The 18,791-nt window shown below is 42.0% G+C and overlaps 1 protein-coding gene across 7 annotated transcripts in view; it reads left to right on the forward strand.

Annotated features, from left to right (window-relative positions):
* fhad1 (forkhead-associated (FHA) phosphopeptide binding domain 1) overlaps window positions 1–18,382 on the forward strand; it is a 158,268-nt gene extending 139,886 nt beyond the window's left edge. For 6 of the 7 annotated variants that reach the window (XM_060852109.1, XM_060852107.1, XM_060852110.1 and 3 more), the window contains 3 exons: window positions 5,212–5,292; window positions 11,710–11,850; window positions 18,310–18,382. In XM_060852109.1, coding sequence (XP_060708092.1) covers window positions 5,212–5,292; window positions 11,710–11,850; window positions 18,310–18,342 — 255 coding nt within the window. In that variant the 3' untranslated portion in view covers window positions 18,343–18,382. The remainder of the gene's footprint in view (window positions 1–5,211; window positions 5,293–11,709; window positions 11,851–18,309) is intronic. The other variant, XM_060852114.1, reaches the window with a different exon arrangement.
* Window positions 18,383–18,791: the final 409 nt, after the last annotated feature.

Consider the following 18,791-nt stretch of genomic DNA (forward strand, 5'->3'; position numbering starts at 1 on the left):
TCTTCAAGAAATTAAATTCAATCTTTTTCCTTAAATTATGTTGCCGTTCGGTGCAGCAGACAAGTTGTTAGGAAGCTAGACAGAGCAGAAAAGTACCAGACCAGGTTTAATCATCTGTCGTCACTCAGTTAATAAGTCAGATAGAAGAGGCTACAATTAACCTCAGTATTTCAAAGTAATTGTTCCTCCTAGTTCCAATGTTTTACACTTACTGGAATATCCCTGTGTAGGTAATGAGTGAGGTCTGGTGCTATGAATAACACAGTCTAAACCAGCACTGAATACACTGCATAGACAGACACACTCTGAGCAGATGTTGAATCACAGATACACAACCCACCCACACAATGTACACACAATATATACATAGATACACAAAACATGTGCACATGCAAAAACTGAACACAAACATACATTGAACACAGGCATACAAAACACCTGCATACTGATCTCACACACTAAACATGTACACGACAGCACACCCTGAACCATAATACACTCAAAATATGCATGCATTTAACACACATACATACACAAATTATATATTAAACAAACACTGAACGCCCACACACACACACCTTCACAGACCCACACAGACACATCCACACATATATACACACACACGCATACAAACACATGTGCACACACACACAAGCGCACACACAAACACATATACAAAACTACTTGAAAAGACTCAGGAAGATAGAGTCATAGATTCATACAGATGTGCAGCATGGAAACAGACTCTTCGGTCCATCCTGTCCATCTGACCAGATATCTCAACCCAATCTACTCCCATCTGCCAGCACCCGGCCCATATCCCTCCAAACCTTTCCTATTTATATACCCATCCAAATGCCTCTTAAATATTGCAATTGTACCAGCCTCCACCACTTCCTCTGGCAGTTCATTCCATACACGTACCACCCTCTGTGTGAAAATGTTGCCCCTTAGGTCTCTCTTATATCTTTCCCCTCTCACCATAAAACTATGCCCTCTAGTTCTGGACTCCCCCACCCCAGGGAAAAGACTTTGCCTATTTACCCTATCCATGCCCCTCATAATTTTGTAAACCTCTATAAGGTCCCCCCTTAGACTCCGACGCTCCAGGGAAAACAGCCCCAGCTTGTTTAGCCTCTCCCTATAGCTCAAATCCTCCAACCCTGGCAACATCCTTATAAATCTTTTCTGAACCCTTTTGAGTTTCACAACATCTTTCTGATAGGCAGGAGACCAGAATTGCACGCAGTATTCCAACAGTGGCCTAACCAATGTCCTGTACAGCTGCAACATGACCTCCCAACTCCTGTACTCAGTACTCTAACCAATAAAGGAAAGCATACCAAATGCCTTCTTCACTATCCTATCTACCTGCGACTCTACTTTCAAGGAGCTATGAATCTGCACTCCAAGGTCTCTTTGTTCAGCAACACTCCCTAGGACCTTACCATTAAGTGTATAAGTCCTGCTAAGATTTGATTTCCCAAAATGCAGCACCTCACATTTATCTGAATTAAACTCCATCTGCCACTTCTCATTGGCCCGTCTGATCAAGATCCCATTGTAATCTGAGGTAACCTTCTTCGCTGTCCACTACACCTCCAATTTTGGTGTCATCTGCAAACTTACTAACTTACCTCTTATACTCGCATCCAAATCATTTATGTAAATGACAAAACGTAGAGGACCGAGCACCGATCCTTGTGGCACTCCATTGGTCACAGGCCTCCAGTCTGAAAAACCACCCTCCACCACCACCCTCTGTCTTCTACCTTTGTGCTAGTTCTGTATCCAAATGGCTAGTTCCCCCTGTATTCTATGAGATTTAACCTTGCTAATCAGTCTCTCATGGAGAACCTTGTCGAACATCTCACTGAAGTCCATATAGATCACATCTACTGCTCTGCCTGCTCTGCCCTCATCAGTCCTCTTTGTTATTTCTTCAAAAAACTCAATCAAGTTTGTGAGACATGGTTTCCCACACACAAAATCATGTTGACGATCCCTAATCAGTCCTTGCCTTTCCAAATACATGTACCTCCTGTCCCTCAGGATTCCCTCCAACAACTTGTCCACTACTGACATCAGGCTCACTGATCTATAGTTCCCTGGCTTGTCCTTACTGCCCTTCTTAAACAGTGGCATCATGTTTGCCAACCTCCAGTCTTCCGGCACCTCACCTGTGACTATCGATGATAGAAATATCTCAGCAAGAGGCCAAGCAATCAATTCTCTAGCTTCCCACAGAGGTCACGGGTACATCTGGGAATTTATCCACCTTTAACCGTTTCAAGACATCCAGCACTTCCTCCTCTGTAATCTGGACATTTTGTAAGATGTCACCATCTATTTCCCTACAGTCTATATCTTCCATATCCTTTTCCACAGTAAATACTGTTGCAAAATATTCATTTAATATCTCCCCCATTTTCTGCGGCTCCACACAAAGGCTGCCTTGCTGATCTTTGAGGGGCCCTATTCTCTCCCTAGTTACCCACTTGTTCTTAATATATTTGTAAAAACCCTTTGGATTCTCCTTAAATTCTATTTGTCCCCTTTTTGCCCTCCTGGTTTCCCTCTTAAGTATACTCCTATTTCCTTTATACTCTTCTAAGGATTCACTCGATCTATCCTGTCTATACCTGACATATGCTTCCTTCTTTTTCTTAACCAAACCCTCAATTTCTTTAGTCATCCAGCATTCCCTATGCCTACCAGCCTTTCCTTTCACCCTGACAGGAATATACTTTCTCTGGATTCTTGTTATCTCATTTCTGAAGGCTTCCCATTTTCCAACCGTCCCTTTACCTGCGATCATCTGCCTCCAATCAGCTTTCGAAAGTTCTTGCCTAATACCGTCAAAATTGGCCTTTCTCCAATTTAGAACTTCAACTTTTAGATCTGGTTTATCCTTTTCCATCACTATTTTAAAATGAATAATATTATGGTCGCTGGCTCCAAAGTGCTCCCCCACTGACACCTCAGTCACCTGCCCTGCCTTATTTCCCAAGAGTAGGTCAAGTTTTGCACCTTCTCTAGTTCCTTCATCCACATACTGAATCAGAAGATTGTCTTGTACCACATAAGAAATTCCTCTCCATATAAACCTTTAACACTATGGCAGTCCCAGTCTATGTTTGGAAAGTTAAAATCCCCTACCATAACTGCCCTATTATTCTTACAGATAGCTGAGATCTCCTTACAAATTTGTTTCTCAATTTCCCTCTCACTATTGGGGGGTCTATAATATAATCCCAATAAGGTGGTGATTCCTTTCGTATTTCTCAGTTTCACCCAAATAACTTCCCTGGATATATTTCTGGGAATATCCTCCCTCAGTCACAGCTGTAATGCTATCCTTTAACAAAAACGCCACTCCCCCTCCTCTCTTGCCTCCCTTTCTCTCCTTCCTGTAGCATTTGTATCCTAGAACATTAAGCTGCCAGTCCTGCCCATCCCTGAGCCATGTTTCTGTAATTGCTATGATATCCCAGTCTCATGTTCCTAACCAGATCTTCAGCTTAATGCATTGGTTGTGTTTCCAGTAATTCACCTAAAGCCATTCAAAGCAGAACCAAAGGCTGTTGAATTTTAAATACTAATTGCATCCGATGCAAATTCAGTATCCTAATTCTTTTGCACTAATGTTAAAGCATTGCTCTGGAAGGTGGTCCCACCCACAAAAAGCTTCCACACCCCAGATCAAATTAATCATCACAGCAAGGTTCAATTATGCTCATTTGTGATTCTTTGAGGTGGCTCGAATTAGCACTTTCAATTGCTCGTAAATATTCAATTTCAGTTTTAAAATAAGCTCCCAATAGTGGTTTTGTTTCACTTTTTCAAGTCTCCAGCTACTTAAAATACGCACAGATTAATGTGAAATATGGAGAGCAGGTGTAGACCATTCAGCCCTTCTAGCCTGTACTGTGAATCAATGAGATCACAGCTGATCTGTTTGTTGTAAATTCCACATTTCTATCTGTCCCAATAACCTTTGACTCCCTATGATTGGATTAGGCACTCAGTATAAATATTTTAATATATTTTTTGTGGTTAGCCCCATGTTTAGCTATATTAACAAAGTTAAAAATCACACAACACTAGGTTATAGTCCAACAGGTTTAATTGGAAACACACCAGCTTTCAGAGCACCGCTCCTTTATTAGGTGGATGAAGGAGCAGTGCTCCGAAAGCTAGTGCTTCCAATTAAACCTGTTGGACTATAACCTGGTGTTGTGTGATTTTTAACTTTGTACGCCCCAGTCCAGCACTGGCATCTCCAAATCATATATATTAAAAAAGGGCTCTTAAATATTTCACGGCGCATTTCTTAATTCAAAGTAAACTGTTTAAAAAGTAATGATACAATCAGGGGTGAACCATTTAGAACTGTGAGTCATTGAGCTGTACAGTACAGATCGTCGGTCCAACCAGTCCATGACGACCATAATCCCAAACTAAACTAGTCCCAACTGCCTGCACTTGGTCCACATCCCTCCAAACATTTCTTATTCATGAACTTATCCAAATGTCTTTTAAACATTGTAACTGTACCTGCATCCATCACTTCCACTGGAAGTTCATTCCTACAACTCTCTGTGTCAAAACAAATTGCCCCTTGTGTCTTTTTTAAATCTTCCTCCTCTCACCTTAAAAATACACCCCCTAATCTTGAAATGCCCCATCCTAGGGCAAAGACACCTGCCATTCCCCTTATGTATATTCCTCACTATTTTATAAAACCCCATAAGTCACCTCTCAACCTCATCCGCTTGAGTGAAAAAGGTGTCCTGACAACTCAAACCTTCCACTTGCCTTCACTAATTATGTAGAATTCTCTGCTGCAGGGAGTTGTAGAAACTTGGTTAGTGAGTATATTCAAAACTGAGATCATCAGATTTCCACATCTTAAAAACACCAATGGATAGTGCAAGAAAGTGGCGTTGGATGAGAAGATTTCATTGAATGGTGGAGCAGATTTGATTAACTGAATAGCCTCATTCTGTGTTTATTGCTTTGTTTTGTATGCATATAATTGCAATGGTTAATGTAAAATTTTATATTAAGTTATTTGCTAATTCATTTGAACAGACGTTCAGTCAAAAAGAAGCTGATTTCAGAATACCAGTGAAATTGACAGCAGGGCACCAGATTTCACACAAACTGAGACCTCTCCTTAGCTGACCTTATTCCTTTTGTTTGCTGCAGACGTTTCATTTGGAACAGATTGAGAGAAGAGCTACAAAGTGCCCATCTCACAGCTGCACGAAGGAGGATATTCACGGCAAAGTAAGGGCAATGGACCAAGCCAGTCCATCAGGCTGCAATCATATCTGAGACTCATTTTAATCTCACCCACCCAATGTCAAAAGTGCTGAAATCCGGCCAGTAAGTGAAAGATTAAAGACTGAAATTGCTGGAAAATCTCAGCAGACCTGGCAGTATCTGTGGAGAGAAGTCAGAGTTAACGTTTCAGGTTTGGTGACCCTTCTTCAGAACTGATGGTAGCTAGAAAGACATTTTTTATGTAGGAGATAAGGTGTGAGGTAGAGGGTAAGGAGTAAATAATACCTGGACATGGAGCCCAAAGACAGAGAGAAGGGCAGTTGGAAAAACAAAGGAATGGATAATGGTCAGCCTAGGAGAATGAATGGCTGCTAGTGTGGACTGTTGGTGGCTAACAATGGGTCTGTCTAGTGCAAACCAGGTGATACCAAGACCTGAAAACAAACAATGATGGAGATCCCAGCAGCTGGGGCGGTATCTGGAGAGAGAGCAAGCTAACGTTTCCAGTCTAGATGACTCTTCACCAGAGCTGGTTTACAAGGCCTGGTGTGTCAAGGTTGGGGTAAGGACATGGCAGAAGGTTCCTCAAACCCTAAAATTGTTGAACTCGATATTGAATCCAGAAGGCTGTTGAGTTCCCAAGCGAAAAATAAGATGCTGTTCTTCCAGGTAAATAAAGGATAATGCCGAGAATGGTATAACATAGATCCAACCATTTTTCAGAGAGAGGAATTGGATTAGAATTATTCATGGGATAATTTCATTTAACATTCAATAAATTCAATTAATTTAGTTAGAAAACATTTGAATGAAATGCTACACTTCTTAATAATGGTCATAAAACTACTAGGTTGTCTTAACAAGATATTGGGTTCACAAAGTTCCTTTTCAGGGTAAATTTGCCATTCTCACCCATACCAGCAAGCATGTGATCCAGATCCATGTGGTCAACCTCTCAATGGTCAAGAAAACAACTCTGTTCAAGGATAATTAGGGCAATAATGCCAGCCATACCCACAATCCAAGAGCAATTAAAAACAACATTGAAAGTGAGGTGTAAAGACTGGAAACATGAAGCAAGGGTTGCTTGTGGATGAAGCAGCCAAGTCTGAGATGGATGTGATGTTCCCTATGCAAAGAATACCCTCCCCCCTGTTCAGTAATCACTTCCATCCCTTATAGTTCTTTGAAATATCTACACTCATCTAATTCGAGCCTCTTGCACACTCCTGAATGTAATCACTCCATCACTGCTGCAGAAACCTAAAATTGTCTAATTCCCAATCATTAGACCTCTCTTCATGTCTGCCTTTAAGATCATTAAAACCTGTCTCTTTGACAAAAATCTTTTAGTCTTCCACCCTAAGTCTCCTTAGGTGGCTCAGAGTCACATTTTATTTGATAACATTCCTTTGAAGTGCTCAGTGACATGTTGGTATGTCAAAGGTGCTCAGGAAATACAAGTTTTGATGTTGCTGTCAGATATTGATCTCTGCAGTTTGAGGGATGAATGTTCCATTGGATTTTCTCACATATATTTAAGCGGGTTCTGAGGAAATTAGCAGATCCTTTCCCCTTCACCTGCTAATGGGTCAGTATTCCATGATATTCAAAGTCTGCTTCGCTGTCAGATGTTTTCATGCAGATATTGCCATTCCCTTACACACTCTGTCAACGATCCCCCAGTACTCACCCAGAAACAGTAGAACACAAACTATTTAATAAAGCACCAACAATTTATATTTGCTGAGCAGCTCTCATAAAGTAAACATCCCAGCAGCTTCACAGGAACTGAGGTATTGAGGCCACGGTGATATTCAGTCAGGAGATCAGAACCTTGATCAAAGAGGATAGGTTTTACGGAACATCTTAAAGGAGGAATGATGAGATTGGATTAGGCTCCTTACAGTGTGGAAACAGGCCCTTTGGCCCAACAAGTCAACAGTGACCCTCCAAAGAGTAACTCACCCAGACCTATTTCCCTCTGATTAATGCTAACACTATGGGCAATTTAGCATAGCCAGTTCACCTGACCTGCACGTTTTTGGACAGTGGGATAAAACCCACAGGAAGGATGTGCAAACTCCACACAGACAGTCACCTGAGGCTGGAATTGAACCAGGGACCTTGGTGCTGTGAGGCAGAAGTGCTAACCACTGTACCACTCCAACACAGTATAGAAGCAGAGAGGTCTAAGGAGTTTCAGATCTGCTAGACATGTTGTCTCTTTTCCCTGTATTCCATAAGAAGGTGTTTTACTTCCCTTGACAATTGACCACAGTAGGAGAAAGTGAGGACTGCAGATGCTGGAGATCAGAGCTGAAAATGTGTTACTGGAAAAGCACAGCAGGTCAGGCGGCATCCAAGAAACAGGAGAATCGACGTTTCGGGCATGAGCCCTTCTTCAGGAATGAGGAAAGTGTGCCAAGCAGGCTAAGATAAAATGCATGGAGGAGGGACTTGGGGGAGGGGCGTTGGAAATGCGATAGGTGGAAGGATTTTGAGGTCGGGGTGGAAGGTGTTGGTAAAGTGGATGAACTGTTCAACCTCCTCGTGGGAGCACGAGGCAGCGCCGATACAGTCATCGATGTAGCGGAGGAAAAGGTGGGGGGTGGTGCCAGTGTAGCTGCGGAAGATGGACTGTACCACATATCTTACGAAGAGGCAGGCATAGCTGGGGTCCATGTGGGTGCCGATGGCTACTCCTTTGGTTTGGAGGAAGTGGGAGGATTGGAAAGAGAAGTTGTTCAGAGTGAGGACCAGTTCAATCAGTCGAAAGAGGGTGTCAGTGGAAGGGTACTGGTTGGTACGGCGGGAAAGAAAGAAGCGGAGGGCTTCCACCTATCACATTTCCAACGCCCATCCCCCAAGTCCCTCCTCCCTGCATTTTATCTTAGCCTGCTTGGCACACTTTCCTCATTCCTGAAGAAGGGCTCATGCCCGAAACGTCGATTCTCCTGCTCCTTGGATGCTGCCTGACCTGCTGCGCTTTTCCAGCAACACATTTTCAGCAATTGACCACAGTAACAGATTTGGACCCAGGAATGTACACAGTGGCTAAGCACAGGGACAGATTTAAGTCCCTTCACTCCCTGAGAGAAGGCACTTGACGAAAATGGAACAACTGGATAAAACATTAAAGTTAAACACTTGTTAAAGTGTGATGAGTGATGGAGTAACTTAAATCCTGTTCACCCTCCTTTCACTGGGCTTCAAACCCAACTAAGACTGCTGGGCTGTCTTTGAGAAGATGTGTAAGGAGATCTCAGCTATCTGTGAGAATACTAGGGTGGTTATGGTGGGGGATTTTAACTTCCCAAACATAGACTGGGACTGCCATAGTGTTAAGGATTTAGATGGAGATGAATTTGGTAAGTGTGTACAAGAAAACGTTCTGATTTAGTATGCAGATGTTCTATTAGAAAAGGTGCAAAACTTGACCTAATCTTGGGAAATAAGGCAGGACAGGTGACTGAAGTGTCAGTGGGAGAGCACTTTGGGGCCAGCAATCATAATGCTATTAGTTTTAAAATAGTGATGGAAAAGGATAGACTGGATCTAAAAGTTGAGGTTCAAAATTGGACCAAGGCTAATTTTGATGGTGTTAGGCAAGAACTTTCAACAGCTGATTGGGTGCAGATGTTTGCAGGTAAGGGGACAGTTGGAAAATGGGAAGCCTTCAGGAATGAGGTAATGCGAATCCAGAGAAAGTATATTCCTGTTAGGGTGAAAGGAAAGTCTGGTAGGTATAGTGAATGCTGGGATGATGAGAGAAATTGAGGGTTTGGTTAAGAAAAAGAAGGAAGCATATGTCAGGTACAGACAGGAGCGACTGTGTGAAGCCTTAGAAGAATATAAAGGCAGTAGGAGTATACTTAAGAGGTAAATCAGGAGGGCAAAAAGGGGACATGAGATAGCTTTGGCAAATAGGGTTAAGGAGAATCCAAAAGGTTTTTACAAATACATTAAGGACAAAAGTGTAGCTATTGAGCAAATAGGGCCCCTCAAAGATCAACAAGGCAACCTTTGTGTGGAGCCGCAGGAGATGGGGGAGATACTAAACGAGTATTTTGCATCAATGTTTACTGTGGAGAAGGACATGGAAGACAAAGAATGTGGGGAAATAGATGGTGGCATCGTGAAAAGTGCCCATATTGCAGAGGAAGAAGTGTCTTGAAATGCATAAAGGTGGATAAGTCCCTGGGACTTGATCAGGTGTACCCTAGAACTCTGTGGGAAGCGAGGGAAGTGATTGCTGGGCCCCTTGTTAAGATATTTGCATCATCAATAGTCACAAGTGAGGTTCCAGAAAACTGGAAGTTAGCTAACGTGGTGCCACTCTTTAAGAAGGGCTGTAAGGACAAGCCAGGGAATTATAGATCAGTGAGCCTGACACCGGTGGTGGACAAGCTGTTGGAGGGAAACCTGAGGGACAGGATTTACACACTTTTGGAAAAGCCAGGACTGATTCGAGATAGTCAACATGGCTTTGTGCGTGGGAAACATGTCTCACAAACTTGACTGAGATTTTTGAAAAACTATCAAAGAGGATTGATGAGGGCAGAGCAGTAGACGTGATCTATATGGACTTAAGTGAGGTGTTCAACATGGTTCCCCATGGGAGACTGATTAGCAAGGTTAGATCTCATGGAATACAGGGAGAACTAGCCATTTGGATACAGAACTGGCTCGAAGGTAGAAGGCAGAGGGTGGTGGTGGAGGGTTGCTTTTCAGACTAGAGCCTGTGACCAGTGGAGTGCCACAAGGATGAGTGCTAGTCCATTTTTTTTGTCATTAGTATAAATGATTTGGATATGAACATAGAAGGTACAGTTAGTAAGTTTGCAGATGACACTAAAATTGGAGGTGTAGTGGACAACGAAGAAGGTGACCTCAGATTACATTGGCATCTTGATCAGATGGGCCAATGGGCTGAGGAGTGGCAAGTTGAATTTAATTTAGATAAATGCGAGGTGCTGCATTTTGGGAAAGCAAATCTTAGCAGGACTTATACACGAAATGATAAGGTTCTAGAGAGTGTTGTTGAACAAAGAGACCTTGGAGTGCAGGTTCACAGCTCCTTGAAAGTAGAGTCACAGGTAGATAGGATAGTGAAGAAGACATTTAGTATGCTTTCCTTTATTGTTCAGAGCATTGAGTATATGAATTGAGAGGTCATGTTGCAGTTGTACAGGACGTTGGTTCGGCCACTTTTGCAGTACTGCTTGCAATTCTGGTCTCTTCCTATCGGAAGGATGTTGTGAAACTTGAAAGGGTTCAGAAAAGATTTACAAGGATGTTGCCAGAGTTAGAGAATTTGAGCTATAGGGAGAGGTTGAACAGGCTGGGGCTGTTTTCCCTGGAGCGTTGAAGGCTCAGGGGTAACCACATAGAGGTTTATAAAATCATGAGGAGCTTGGATAGTCTTTTCTCTGGGGTGGGGAAGTCCAGAACTAGGTTTAGGGTGAGAGGGGAAAGATATCAAAGGGACCTAAAGGGCAAACATTTTCAGGCAGAAGGTGGTACATGCATGGAATGAGCTACCAGAGGAAATAGTGGAGGCTGACACAATTACAGCATTTAACATGTATGTGGATGGGTATATGAATAGGAAAGGTTTAGAGGAATATGGGCCAAGTGCTGGCAAATGGGACTAGATTAGGTTGGGATATGTGGTCGGCATGGAAGTATTGAACCGAAGGGTGTGTTTCCGTGCTGAACATTTCTATGACTGTATGACTCTAAGATTTATAGCTCAGGTGTAATGATAAGTTTGTCAGCTAGCCCAGCTCAGTGAGCTAACAGATCTTCTCAAAAATTGCTAACACATATGGGCGCTAAAACTGGCTTGAAGATGGGAAGCAAATCTCCCAGCTCAGCAAGCTAATTTACATTCGTGTCTGTTTCACGGCTGGAAAAGATCCTGTATGCAATGAGTTTGGACTCTCCCAAATTTTCAAAGGGTATTGTACTACAGGACCAAACTATGCTTAATCCAGCACAATTACTGACAGTTTTCGACAGCTAACATGGGCAATGGAATATATCTAGAGTGGTTAAGAATCATACTCAGCTATGCCCTTTCACCATGTGTATGTGGTAAAACAAAGAGGATTGTTTGACTGAGGAGGTGTCCTGAATGGATTTGATTCCAACCTCAGCCACCATCATTCTGGGCACATCTGTCCACCTACTGAGTGCATTTTCCAAACAGGGCTGCCTGGATCATCACCTGGGCCAGGATCTGACCTTAGATCCTACCCAGGCACATGTGTCAGGGGCCAGTTGTCATTCGGAGCAATTGCCCTAACTAATGTGACGAGTGGGCTCTTCCCGGTCAAGTCGGCTAAATCATGCAGCACATTCATTTAGTGAGTACTTATGTCCTCCGTCAGGTTTTGTTTATGTTCTTGGCTCCAGGCCGAGTATCGGAAGAAGATGATGCGGGAGAAGCTGAAGAAGAAAGATTATGAGATCGAAACTCTGAAGAGAGAGCTGAGGAAGCAGGACCAGGAGCTGTGTGACACCACCACACAGCTCGTCAATCTTCAGAACTCGATGGTAAGTAGGCACCTGATACTAGATTTACAGAAACCTCAGTGCAGGGTGGAATGTTTGTCTGTTAGTCTATGCGTACCACTCAGCAAAATTAAACTGTTTTATGAAGTCTAAGCTTTTCCCAGATTGAAGCTCAAACTGGAAGAAGTGAAGGCTCCTTTCCGAGCAGTTAGTTGGGGAAAGCTTGAAAAAGGGGTTCAGAGTAACTTTTATCCAGTTAGAATTTTATAGAATCCCTACAATGTGGAAACAGGCACTTTGGCCCAACAAGTCCATACCAATCCTCCGAAGATTAACCCACCCCTCTAACCTGTTATCCTATATTTACCCTTGACTAAAGCACATATGTGGGCCTGTTTCCACATTGTAGGGATTCTTTAAAATTCTAACTGGATAAAAGTTACTCCAAACTCATTCTGCAAGCTTTCCCCAAATAAGTGCTTGGAAAGGAGCTTTCACTTCTTTCAGTTTGAGCTTCAACCTGGGAAAACCTGAACACTACAGGCAATTTAGCACGGCCAGTTCACCTAACCTGCACATTTTTGGACTGTGGGGAGGAAACTGGAGCACTCAGAGGAAACCCACGCAGACACGGGGAGAATGTGCAAACTCCACACAGTCAGTTACCTGATATTAGAATTGAGCCTGGGTCCCTGGTGCTGTGAGGCAGCAGTGCTAACCATGAGCCACCGCGCCATCCCACATTTTTCCGAGTACTACAGAGGGAGTTATTCTTTCCATCTAACCGTGCTATATATATATATATATCCATATAGACTTTGATACAAACACTGAATGCTTGAGGTGAAAGGTTCAATTCCCTTTGCTTCAATCAGCATTTAACTCACGTCAGGAACAATATGTTCACCTCTCATAAAATCATTGAGGTCATAAATTGAAGGCATCACTGCACTCGTTAATTACTCGCTGTGAACTCCAGTCAGTACTCATGGCATTGGCTGGGAGGAATTAATGAGCTCAGTGCTGTCAAGGAGCTAAAGGAACAAGTAGTCTTGAATTGATGGGATAATTTGAGCATTTTGTTTATATCTCAACTTGTGTTAATCCAACCCCTTCATACTATTTAGTTCATTGCCAGAGAGTGTAATATTTGGTGTTGCTGATTGTATATCTCTGTTGCTTAGCCCAGTTCTCTTCCAGACTGTGTCTCTTAAAATAATATTTAAGTTAATTGGTAACTATTTGATTTTCAACATGAATCCTGAGGCCATTTAGAGCACAGCTTCTTGAGACAAGCTTTTAAAAGGGAGGATGATGTGACAATTACAGATTAAGATGTGCATAAACATTTAGAAACATCATTAACAATTTCCGACTGCCCTACACCAGTGGCAGAGCACTTAGCGATTGTGTACATGGGAAAACAGCCATGGCCACAACCAACAAAGGAAGCTCAAATCCCACTGCTGTTAAGGAGGAGAACTGACCTTTGGCCGTCTATTGATAGAATGTGTTATCTCCATAATACAAACAAAATTAAACCCACCCCCTTGTATTGAGCAAGTTTATTTTCCAGTCAACTTTAATTAGCAAGTCTCATTGCCATCCTTGGAAGGAGATGTTAGGGGGAACTAGAATGAATTGGGGAGTATTTCAGCCCCAGCTTCAGAGCTGGTTCTGAATTGGCTTATTCACAGAGTCATAGAATCCCTACAGTGTCTAATCAGGCCATTCAACCCATTGGGTCCACACTGACCCTCCAAAGAACATCACACCCAGACACAGCCCCTATCCTTTCCCTTAAGTCATGCATTTCCCATGGTCAATCCACCGAATCTGCACATCTTTGGACTGTGGGAGGAAACCATAACACCCGGAGGGAACCCATGCAGATGCTGGGAGAATGTGCAATTCACATGGCATTGAAGAGAAATTTCCTCCGCCCATCCTATGACTCTCAACCCATTATCAATTGAGATGCGGGTGGGTCAATATTAAATTGAACTCCAGCTAGCACGTCTTAACACAAAGAACAGCAAATGTATCTAATAATGTGCCAAGTACGATCATGGAGACCAGGCCAACTGCAGTCGGATGCTAAGCTGAGAGTGGAAATTGCCTGTGCTATCTTATTGTTCACTGCCGAGTTCTGTAAACGTCTAAATCTTATAATGTGTGGTAGTCTGACAGGAAACAGCAAGATTAGATCAAAAAAACAATTGTAACATGGGAGACAAACTGAAAAGGAAAAAATGTAACTGGTTCATTGAGCTCAATAAGGGAAGTTGCTTTCCACCATGCATATATGACTGCAACAGTAGTTTTCGATAATTGCAGCACTCCGAATGAATCAGAGTTCTAATCCACTTTGCTCACTTAGTAACTAGTTAGTTAGCTATTTGCTGGGATTATTGGTATAATTTGAAAAATGATAAGAATGTGCCATTCAGGGGGTATCCAGAATGATGTCCAGGAAAATACAAACAGGTCAGCTCAGATAGCTCTACATGTGCTGTGATGACTTATACATCACAACATAGTCTGCAACCCCATGCACCATGCACCATCCTGGAAGATACAAACCAACATTTAAAAAACCAGGCCAATTAGCAGGGTGAGGAAATGAACATTTCTCCTTGACCCTACCCTTCGGTGGTCAAACCTAGTCAAAGGGAACACTTTAACCCTGCTTTATTTAACAAGATACATTCTATGTCTATGAGGTGGTCACTACCTCAGCCAGGAACAGCACCAATCCAAGATTGGATCAGATTCCCTACAGTGTGGAAACAGGCCCTTTGGCCTAACAAGTCCACACCTCTGAAGAGCAACCCACCCCCCCCACCACCCCTACATTTACCGCTGACTAACCCACCTAACACTACAGGCAATTTTGCATGGCCAATTTATCTAACCTGCACATCTTTGGGCTGTGGGAGGAAACCAGAGCACCAGGAGAAAACCCATGCAGACGCAGAGAGAATGTGCAAACTCCACACAGACAGTTGCCCAAGGTGGGAATTGAACCCAGGTCTCTGGCGCTGGGAGGCAGCAGTGCTAACCACTGAGCCACTGTGCCGCCCACAAAGATGGGCATAATTCAAAGAATTGGTATTCATTTCCTGAGCTGTGAGCTAGTTCAACTGGTTCACTGTTCACTCGTTCTGCCCATACAAATTTTAAAGGCATGACCCCAGGTCCTTCTTAACTTATTTAGGTGAAATAATTAGTCTATGTGCGTCCAATCTGGTACATTCAGTCTTTCATTAGCAAGGAAACAGAACATACAGACATGACCTCAGATGCTATATTTAGAAAGAAGATAATTGCATTTTGATTTTTAAAAAAATTAAATGAACTAATCAATCTTTAAGGGAATAAATAATCAAGTCCTGACATATCACATCCAAGCGTTTTAAAGTATCTAGGGAGAAAAGAACAATGATATTACTGTACATATTTAACTCTTCATCCAAGTAAGTTATTCTTCCAGAAGATTGACAGATAGCTAATGTTTCTCTGTGTTTAAGCAGAGGGCTAGAACCTGACTAAGAAACTATAGATCAGTCACCTTCACATGGAGGAGAAATAATGGAATTCCTACAAGAGGAGAGAAATAGAAAGACATCTCAAAAGCAAAACTATAATAATAAATTGTCTAAGTGTCTCCATTCTGTACTGGGTGTAATTGTTTCTTTGCAGGATATATGGGCATTTAACCTGCCCATGTGCATGAGCCCAATACCTTTCAATATTTCTGGTTACTCAGCATGTCACACGTGCTCTACAATCCAAGCGCAGTTATCTCAGTATTGTTTGGATTTTGGAGGATTGTTCCCCTAAAACCTATATCTAGATCATTAATGCAAATAGTAAACAGCAGCGGTCCTAAATCCAAACCACAGGGATACCACTAGCAATTGGTCTCCAAGCAGATCCAAATTCATTGACACCCATTTTTCTATCTAAGAGTATTTGCCCAATTATTGATCCATTGTAGCAGATAATGCTTTATGAAAGCAGTGACTTTTGTCACACCATGCCATGGAGCATGAAAGATATCCAGGTTCTTCCCGGCTCGATGCTGGGTTTCCTGAATTTCAGAAAGGCACTAGGAGCTGTCTACAGCTGCCTATTGTTAGGATCTCCGTGGATACCGCTATTCAGACTCTCAATTATTAACTGTAAGAATTACCCTGCAAGATTTCACTTTTAGACAAAATGTTGCCAACTAAGATTTAAACAAATTACGTACTATTAAATAATAATTCAAAAACACTACATCTTTAAATACAAAAACCTCACTTGAAAGCTTCCAGTTTTACTTTTATTTCCATCCAAGAATTCCTCCTTGTCTTGAGGGTTCTTTCACTTTCCCTGAGGTCAAACCAAGTTGTGCCACAGCTCTCAGGAATTCACATTGATTCTCCTCAGCTTCGCTATTATTCTCGAAGGTGGGAGATTTCCTGAGATCTTTCCACCAGCTAGGTGACCCATCAACTCTACTTAAATGCCTTACATTTGTGAGTATCTGAGCTCAAACACAAATCTCACTGCCTTCTTGATTAGTGAATCCCATCAAAAGATACCCTTGCTTTCTGATGGTCCTCTATGACTGCTCTACAGTTTCTGGCAGATTCTCTTTTTCTCTGGATGTTTCAAAGCTGCTTCCAGGCTCCAGCCAGTTCTTCTCCTAAGTTGGCCCTAACTCCCAACAACCTTTTTCTGTAAGAAATTGCAAAGATGATCTATCTCCATGGCAACATGACACACTTGGGAGGTTCCGGCTAGATACATAAATGAATTATCTATAATTACCAAGCCCTTCTATAAATCTGGGGAACTATATTAATATTTTAAAAGGCTTAGAATGGGATCATTCATTGAATAGGTTTCCCATTTTGGACTCTGACCTTATTTAAATTTAGCCCTATGATTTGCAATTATGCTAAATCCATTGCGACTTCCCTCTAGGCATTTCTCCATCCCAAACTTTAGTTATATTCCTCAAAACATATTAACTTGTGACTTCATAATTCATAACACTATGTCGAAGGAAGGCATATCATTCCAAGTTCCTGCTCCTAATGCCCATCCTATGGCTCCTGTTCAATATCAGAGAAGGATAGAATCAGCTTTAACTCCACAATAAAATAGTTCACCAACATCCAGAAATTGCCACATGGGTAAACTGTTGAATGGCTGCTACAATCCCAAGTTGTGCTCAGGCATGTATGAGCACCTGCAGGACAGGAGAGGATACTAGAAATGAAAACAGAAAGTATTCTAGAAACTCCGCAGATCTGGCAGCATCTGTGCAGCATTTTCTGCATATTTCACACTTATAGTCATAGAGTCATAGAGATGCACAGCACGGAAACAGACCCTTTGGTTCAACTCATCCATACTGACTAGATATCCCAACCCAATCTAGTCCCACCTGCCAGCACCCTGCCCATATCCCTGTAAACCTTTCCTATTCATATACTCATCCAGATGCCTTTTAAATGTTGCAATTGTACCAGCCTCCACCACTTCCTCTGGCAGCTCATTCCATACACGCACCACCATCTGGATGAAAAGGTTGCCCCTTAGGTTTCCTTTAAATCTTTCCCCTTTCACCCTAAACCTATGCCCTCTAGTTCTGGACTCCTGACCCCAGGGAAAAGACCTTATCTATTTATCCTATCCATGCCCCTCATAATTTTGTAAACCTCTATAAGGTCAGCCCTCAGCCTCTGACACTCCAGAGAGAACAGCCTTAGCCTATTCAACCTCTCCCTGTTGCTCAAGTCTTCCAACCTTGGCAACATCCTTGTAAATCTTTTCTGAACCCTTTCAAGTTTCACAACATCTTTCCAATAGGAAGGAGACCAGAATTGCACATAATATTCCAACAGTGGCCTATCCAACATCCTGTACATCCGCAACATGACCTCCCAACTCTTGTACTCAATACTCTGACCAATAAAGGAAAGTATACCAAATATCTTCTTTATTTCCTATCTACTTGTGACTCCTCTTTCAAGGAGCTATGAGCTTGCATTCCAAGGTCTCTTTATTCAGTAACACTCCCAAGGACCTAACCATTAAGTGTATACATCCTACTAAGATTTGCTTTCCCAAAATGCTGCACCTCGCCTTTAAATGCCATCTGCCACTTCTCAGCCCATTGGCCCATCTGATCAAGATCCCATTGTAATTTGAGGTAACCTTCTTCGTTGTCCACTACACCTTCAATTTTGGTGTCATCTGCAAACTTACTAACTACACCTTATTTTGGAAGGAAGTAGAATACTATTTAAAATGCATTTTTGGAAAAAGTCTGATACTGAAACAAGTGTGTGTTATCTTGTAGCTCGCACTTTGTTTTCCAGTGTCTTTGTTGTGAATCATGTGGCTGTAACCATTCAAAATGAGAGTGTTCCAGGTGATTGTGTGATCTTGCTCTCTGGCAGTATTTTGTATCACAAAACCTTATTCAATGGTTTTCTTTCCCAGGAGATGAAGCGGAGGCAGCTTCCAGAGGAGTGAGCAATTCCAGAAAATGCTGAAGCAACCACACACTTGTACACATAAACTCATATACACGCACACAAACTCACATATACACACACATAAACTCATATACACACACACACACAAACTCACATATAAACACACAAACTCACATACACACACATAAACTCACATAAAAACACACAAACTCATATACACACACATAAACTCACATAAAAACACACAAACTCATATACACACACAAACTCACATAAAAACACACAAACTCATAAGCTTATATATACATACAAACTCACATATACACATGCAAACTCATATATACACACAAACTCATAAACACACACAAACTCATATACACATAAGCTTATATATACACACAAACTCATATATACACACAAACTCATATATACACAAACTCATATAGACACAAATATATACAAATAAATATACACACAAACTCATAT

This window comes from Hemiscyllium ocellatum, chromosome 37, assembly GCF_020745735.1.
Source record: "Hemiscyllium ocellatum isolate sHemOce1 chromosome 37, sHemOce1.pat.X.cur, whole genome shotgun sequence".
NCBI classification, from domain to species: Eukaryota; Metazoa; Chordata; class Chondrichthyes; order Orectolobiformes; family Hemiscylliidae; genus Hemiscyllium; species Hemiscyllium ocellatum.